The following is an 8,008-nucleotide window of genomic DNA, read 5'->3' on the forward strand; positions in this document are numbered from 1 at the left end:
AGGATTTAGGGAGAAATGTCAATATAATAGTACTGGGAGACCTTAATGCTAGGGTAGGAAATGGTCCAATTGATGGAGTGGTTGGGAAATGTGGAGTTCCAGGAAAGAATCGTAGTGGAGAGTTGATGGTGGAAATGTGTCTAGAAAGAGAGTTGATGATAGCAAATACAGTGATTTGGAAGAAAGTCAAGCATAAATACACATGGGAGAGGGTGGTGGATGGAAGGGTGGTAGAGCGTTAATGGATTATGTAGTGGTAGATAGGATTATGATAGGAAGAGTTAAGGATGTACATGTGGTAAGGGGAGAGGGTGGGGGAATATCAGATCATTTTTTGGTGAAAGGTAAGTTGAGAGTGGAGGATAGATGGAGAAAGAGGAAAGGGACAAAAGGTAGGGAGGTGCTTAGAGTGAACTCTTTAAATGAAAAGGAAAAGGAGAGGGAGTACAAGAAGAAGCTGAAGGAGGAGTGGGAGGGAGTGAAGGATAGAGTAGAGCCAGGTGTGGAGGAAGAATGGGGATGGTTCAAGGAGGGAGTCACAAAGTGTGCAACGATGGTGTGTGGAACAAGAAGGACAGGAGGAAATAGAAGAAAGGGTAGTGAATGGTGGGATGAGGAAACAAAGAAGGTTGTAGAAGAGAAGAAGCAAGCTTGCGCAGATTGGTTACAAAATAGGACGAGAGAATCATATGAAAGGTACAAAGAAAAGAAAAGAGAAGTAAAGCAAAAGGTAAAGGAGGCAAAGAGGAGAGCAGATGTGAAATGGGGTAAGAGTATGACAGAAAATTTTGAAAGTAGTAAAAAGATGTTTTGGAAAGAAATTAAGAGAGGAAGAGGAGGAGAATCAAGTGGAGAAGAAAAGGTAAAAGGTGCAGATGGAGAGATGATAATGGAAGAGAAGGCAGTAAGGGGAAGATGGGCAGAATATCTTAAGGAGTTGCTAAATGTGAAGGAGGATAGGGAGGGAAAGATAGCTGCAGTGGGAAATGCTAAGAAAATGACCGTGATGAGTGATGAGTAGAAATACACAGTCACTCCTTCAGTCCTCTGGCACTCTACCCTCTCTTAAACAAACATTAAATAACCTCAACACCCAGTCCACCATCACTGTACCTCCTTTTTGTTTTAGACATTCTGCATGACATCCATCCAATCCAGGTGCCTTACCTGCTCTCATCATCTTAAGAACTTCCTTCACCTCATGTTTCCTTATTTCTCCTCCATTTTCCTCACTCATCACTGTCATTTTCTTAGCACTACCCACTGCAACTACCTTTCCCTCCCTATCCTCCTTCACATTGAGCAACTCCCTAAAATACTCTGCCCATCTTCTTATTATTGCCATCTCTTCCATTATCATCTCTCCATCTAAACTTTTTACCTTTTCTTTTCCAATTGATTCACCTCCTCCTCCTCTTAATTTAGAATTTTTATTCTAATAAGAAAAATAAAGCGTATCTCTAGGCTATTATAAACAGCCATATAAGGTTGTTTGTCTTGGTAATTTTCATGTAATGAACTTATAAGTGAACACCATGTATTTACAAATTGTTTGTCAATTCATAAAGTACCGAATGATCTGGCAATTTTTGGAACATGTTGCTATTTGTACAGAATCAGTACAGATAGTTGTAGTTTAGATCTACAAGTTAGTACAGTTTCAGCCAGAAGTGTGTGTGTGGTTGGTTGCTATGGTTTTCTAATGAGCCTCATAGACTAAGAATTCAAATATAATCTATAACTGGATTCTAAAATGTGTCACCTTATTGTATATTTTTTTGTATAGATTTATAGAAATTACTCATAGTGATATCTACATCTTGGCTATTAGGCCTTTTCAACAAAATACAATGGTTCAGCACTTGAAATACTGCCAAGACCCTACTACTAAAAACATAAGTGCATAACAATCAATCTTAGAAAATTGACTGATGTGCTTATTGAAAAGTGTGATGGAAGATGGAAAAAAGACTCATTGTTGTGTGTGAACTGTTGAACACTAATAATGAATAACCCCACAATAATTAGAACTATTGAAAACTATGAGACTGAGGAACATTTATTCAAATCATCTTCAAGCAGTGATTTGAGTGATATGATATCTTGAAATCGAGATCTATACAGTGAATATTCAGTTGAAGAAAATCCTTTAACTTCAATTGAACCAGTTCTAGCACTTCTGGACCAAACACCAGTCAAAAAAGAATGAGTAAAAAGAAAATTATTTGGGTTTGATCTATATGGTATACAATTTTCCTTTATATAAGTATTCTAAATCAGTTTATATTCTTAATCACTAGATATTTTTTATTTCAATGCCATTTTTGTTTAATTAGTCATTTTTTGCATAACAATGCAGGCATTTAATTGTTTAGCATTTTTAGAAATAAATGGATGACTCATAAGTGATATTTACATTTCTCTCTCTCTCTCTCTCTCTTTTTTTTTTTTTTTTTTTTTTTTTTTTTTTATACATTCGCTGCCGGGCAGCGGCGGAGAAAGGTTGTTCCGATCATAACTCCAGATAATCTTTTTGAGTTATATGACCACGAAATTTGGGAAGAAAAGGAGCTCCTTAGATCACACCTATGCTACTATTGAATCCTCCCAGGAAGTTAACAACATGGATATGACTCTGCCACAGAGTCGGAATAATGAAAACTGTGAAGGAAGTAGCATGGGAGAGACGTCAACACAGGGAGTAGGAGAAGTGAAGGGCTGGACCGAGATAGCTGAAAACTTGAACGACAGTGTCAACAATGCCGGTTCCCGTGCCAAGAGATTGAAGGTTAGTGGAAAGACTGAAGACCAAGCTAAATCTGCCACCACGAAAGATCCCTTAATGACTGCAATAGAAGCAGCCGGCATGGACCAGGACTTGATAATTGAAGAAAATAACACCGCAGACACTAAAGCAGCTGATGTGAATCAAGATATAGTCGGGGACATCACCACGTCCACTGGTAAGGAAAGACTTATGATAACATTTCCAGAAAAATGTAACCTCTCTCTGGAAAACAAATATACCTGGTATATGGCACTATTAAAACAACACCCTGACTGTAGGCCACTCTTTAAGGAAGGGAGGAATGCACCATATATCACATTAATCAATGGTCAGCAATATAACACCATGATAACAGATGGCTTCCAGGGACAAGTAATGAAACCTATAACTGGCTTACAACGTACTGTGGTCATTTTTGACGTACCTACTTATATAAATGTCAATTTATTACAGTGTCCACCAGGATTCCAGTGGCTAAAACGACGGATGGTTGGAAAAAATCCAAGGCCACAACTCCTAGGAGCAGTATCAGGACCTATTGACACAGAAACTCACATCATCGGTGTTGGAAGGAAGAGAGTTGCTCCCTATGTTCCAGAGCCAGACCTGTGTCAAAAATGTAGCAAATGGGGACACAAAAGTTGGCGATGTCGAACTACATATGTGCGATGCAGATACTGTGCTGGGGGACATCTCTCAGAGGAGTGCTGGGAAAAGATTCAACAAAAAGTAGCTGTACCACCGAAATGCTGCAACTGTGGAGGTCAACACAATGCAAGTTCTCCAGTATGCCCTAAAAAACCACGCTACAAGACTCTACCACCAAGTATACCAAGTATACCCACTACTGTATACCAAACTGCTCCTCCACCTACAAGAACTGCTTGGAACGTCACAGCAATGCAGGAAGAATTTCCACCTTTGCAACAGGAGAAAGCAACAACTAATTCTACAACTAAGGTGAGGTCACTATCCGTTACTCAGTCAAATAAAGTAAATATAGTGGCTAAAGAGCAGGAACGACAAAGTATAGCAGTGGACAGACTTAATACATTGTTAAATGAAAGTATAGAAGAATTAAGAGCAGATAGAGTAAGGCTTGAGAGAAAGATGAAAGAATACACAGACTCTAAATTTAAAGAAGTGCAGGAATTAGTGCATCAAAACATACAAAAAGTCCAACAGGAAGTACAGGAATTTGTGCAACAAGACATTCAGAAAGTACATCATGAATTACAGGAAACTGTGTATCAAGGCATTCAGAAAGTTCATCAAGAAGTAAAGGAAACTGTGCATCAAGAAATACAGAAGGCTAACTGTCAACAAGCAAAGAATATGGAATCTATCATGGAAAAACTTGAAATTTTGAAAAAGAGAGATAAGGAGAGACACGAAAATTATGAACAGCTATCTAGGAATATAGAACTAATTCTAGAGAAATTTGAAGCCTTCAGAAGAGAAGTCTTAGCTAGCCAGAACAATAAACAGTGGCCCCCACCAAAATGATGCAAAACCCTACAATGAATAACAAAATTTTCCATTTATTGACATGGAATGTTAATGGACTAAGAGGTAGGGTAACTGATATACATGCATATATTCTTCAACAGAGCCCTGACTTCATAGCTGTACAGGAAACTGGACCAGAGGTGTATGAACTCAGAGGATATTATCAACATATTCTTAGTTGTGATGATGGAAGCAGTAGAGGTATGGTTACTTATGTTAAGTCTGGACTTCCAGTTACCTTGGTGGAGAAAGGAGTCAATGGGGGAATAGAATATATCACTGTGTGTCTACATTTATCAAATAACTATATATATATCACTAATATGTATGTTCATTCTGGTGCCCTGTACATTGATAATTTACCTCCGCACATATTAGAAGAAAGTACAATTCTCTTGGGTGATCTTAAGATGAATCAAGTACTTACACCTGTTTTCATATACTTGATATTTAATATCTGAACAAATTTGCATGATTCAAAAAAATCATATATTTTATAAATAAAACTTGCTATTATTATTATTTATCTATTTATTTTTTTAATCACTAATCTCAATACAATGTACACATGATGCCCATCAATGTGGAATTTATGAGAGTGATTTCAAAGCAATGAACAAAAAAAAATGTAATAACCACTGGAAGGTGCCAAAATAATTTTCAACACCCCCTGAACAAACAAAAATAATTTAAAAGAAATTATTTTCGACACAAAATGTGGAACTTACATCTACGAGTATGCAAAAGATAAGAATATGTGAGCCTGCAGTTGTGGAACAGCATGTGTTGGGGGGAGGGGTGTGTCACCTTTACATAGGGATGCCAACCGTCCTTTATTTCAAAGGACAGTCCTTTATTCAGCTCTATTTGTCCTTGTCCTTTATTGAGATTTGAAATGACACTATTTGTCCTTTATTTTGAAATCGTTTTGACTGAGTTCAATTTCCTGCTCTCAAGATGTGATGATTGCAAAAGTGTTTACTTCTTGTAGGACTGCACACTCTGTCAACTCACCATTCTGCACAATACCAGATGCACAGAACGGCAGACCACAGACCAGGGTGTAAAATTAGCCTCATTTTATTTTTAACTCAATTTTCCATTAAAAAAAAGGCACTCATTTTGGGAAAACCAGAAAATCATAAACTATGTTATTAAATATGAGAGCCACTACCAAGAAAAAAGAAAAGAAAAACAATAGAGAAAGAAAGGAGGTGCCGTTGGACGTTTTGGAAAGGCAATACATACATACATATACCAAGGCTTTTTCCCCCTTCCAAGGGAGGTAGCCAAAAAGGGAAAGGCATAAAAACACTCCCACCCATTTCATCCCTAAATACACTCCACACCCCTCCCACCCTTCCTCTCATCTGAGCACCTCCTGGATGACGGGTCATCCCTGCACCCTGCCCACCGCCCTGGGTCAGAAACAGTGTCGCAAGACACAGTACATCCACAGCAAGGCCGCTTCATTTAATCGGCGACCCCCCCTCTCCGTCCCCCTTTGCATATAAGGCGAGGACGGGGAGAAATCCCTTCGGGCTGTGTCAAAATTTACTCACACATACTACCCCACCCCCCACCCCCCCGCCCATTCCTCCTCATGCAGTCACAACATCATCCATATACAACCATTCTCCACTCACCTCTGTCTTCCGTCCTCTCCCTTCCTTCCTCAACAGACATTCCCCTCTTCCCCAAAGCCCCCTTCACCCCATCCATGCACCTCATCCTAGGACGTCCCCTCATGTTCACTCCCTCCACATCTGCCTTCCATACCTCTTTTACTAGTCTTTCTTCACTCATTCTTTCCATGTGTCCAAACCATCCTAATATTCTTTCATCAACCCTATCTCCCAAATCCTTTTTCACCCCTGTTCTCCTCCTCACCTCCTCATTTCTCACTCTATCCAGCCTAGTAACCCCCACCATACTTCTCAGACACCTCATCTCAAACACATTCAAACTCCTTCTCTCTTCTTCTCTTATGTTCCACGTTTCTGCCCCATACAGTGCTGTTGGCACAATCACTCCTTCATACAGTCTCCTCTTTGTATCCATTCCCAAATGTCTATTCCTCATTACACTCTTTAAACCACCAAGGCATTTACTCGCTTCTCTCAATCTACATTCTACCTCCACCTTCACTCCACCTTTTCCTGCTACACTTGCACCCAAGTATCTAAAACTATCCACTTCCTCCAGTCGCTCTCCCTTAATGCTCACTTCCAGTCTACTGCCACTTTCACCCCTTGTACATCTCATCACCTTACTTTTACCCACATTTATCTTTAGCTTTCTTCTATCACATACTCTCCCAAACTCTGCCACCAGCTTCCTCAATCCCTCCTCTGACCCTGCCACAAGCGCAGTGTCGTCCGCAAACAACAGCTGGCTCACCTCCCACTTTTCTCCATTTTCTTTAACCATCTCCAATCCCTGACTCACTACCCTAGCATTCACCTCTCACACCACCCCATCCATGTATAAGTTGAACAGCCAGGGCGACATAACGCATCCTTGACGAAGTCCCACCTTTACTTCAAACCACTCACTCTCTCCATTTCTAATCCTAACACATGCTCTACTACTCTCATAGAAACTCTTAACAGCTCCCAAAAGCTTTCCTCCTATCCCATAAATCTGCATAACCTCCCACAGTGCCTTTCTGTCTACCCTATCATAAGCCTTTTCCAGATCCATAAAAGCCCAAAAAACATCCTTCCCCTTTCCTATAGCTTTCTCACATATCTGTCTTACCACAAAGATCTGATCTACACAACCTCTACCCGTCCTAAATCAACACTGTTCCTCACCAATTACTCCTTCTGTTCCTCTCCTAATCCTCTCAATTAAGATCCTCCCATAAGCCTTCCCTACTACACTCAACAGGCTAATCCCTCTGAAATTACTACATTCACACTTGTCCCCTTTTCCCTTGTAAAGAGGAACTATACAGGCACTACTCCAGTCCTCCGGTACTCTACCCTCTCTCCAGCAAACATTAAATAACCTCACCAACCAGTCCACCATCACTGAACCTCCCTTTTTCAGACATTCTGCATGACATCCATCCAGACCAGGTGCCTTACCTGCTTTCATCATCTTAACAACTGCCTTCACCTCATCCTTCCTTATTTCTCCTCCATTCTCCTCACTCATCACTCTCATTTTCTTCGCATTTCCCACTGCAGCTATCTTTCCCTCCCTATCCTCCTTCACATTCAGCAACTCCCTAAAATATTCTGCCCATCTTCCCCTCACTGCCATCTCTTCCATTATCAACTCTCCATCTGTACCTTTTACCTTTTCTTCCCTACTTGATTCGCCTCCTCTTCCTCTCTTAATTTCTTTCCAGAACATCTTTTTATTACTTTCAAAATTTTCTGTCATACTCCTACCCCATTTCACATCTGCTCTCCTCTTTGCCTCCTTTACCTTTTGCTTTACTTCTCTTTTCTTTTCTTTGTACGTCTCATATGACTCCCCTGTCATCTTTTGCAACCAATACTTCTGCCTATTAACTGAACTCACGAAGAACCAAAACAAATATGGCCTATTATACAACAATGTAATGATGAGACCCTTCACAAAATCGAGTCATAATTTGTTATAAATATCAGAAGAACTGAAATCTGTGTGAGAAAACTTGTAGTGCCAATATTTCATGTTATAAACATATATTTGGAAAAACAGAATAAATTTCAAAGA

The 8,008-nt window shown here is 39.8% G+C and overlaps 1 protein-coding gene across 2 annotated transcripts; it reads left to right on the forward strand.

The window, feature by feature from the left end:
• Window positions 1-2,830: 2,830 nt before the first annotated feature.
• LOC143037565 (uncharacterized) lies at window positions 2,831-5,533 on the forward strand. 2 transcript variants are annotated; one of them, XM_076205991.1, is made up of 3 exons: window positions 2,831-2,963; window positions 3,242-3,748; window positions 4,399-5,533. In XM_076205991.1, exons 2-3 carry the CDS (start codon window positions 3,275-3,277, stop codon window positions 4,756-4,758), a joined length of 834 nt encoding a protein of 277 aa, XP_076062106.1. In that variant the 5' UTR covers window positions 2,831-2,963; window positions 3,242-3,274; the 3' UTR covers window positions 4,759-5,533. The 2 variants fall into 2 exon arrangements, with proteins under 2 accessions (XP_076062106.1, XP_076062105.1); XM_076205990.1 differs by having other exon boundaries at window positions 3,242-4,539.
• The last annotated feature ends 2,475 nt before the right edge of the window (window positions 5,534-8,008 follow it).

Source organism: Oratosquilla oratoria, chromosome 22 (genome assembly GCF_046742065.1).
Source record: "Oratosquilla oratoria isolate Oo_2021 chromosome 22, ASM4674206v1, whole genome shotgun sequence".
Taxonomy (NCBI): Eukaryota; Metazoa; Arthropoda; class Malacostraca; order Stomatopoda; family Squillidae; genus Oratosquilla; species Oratosquilla oratoria.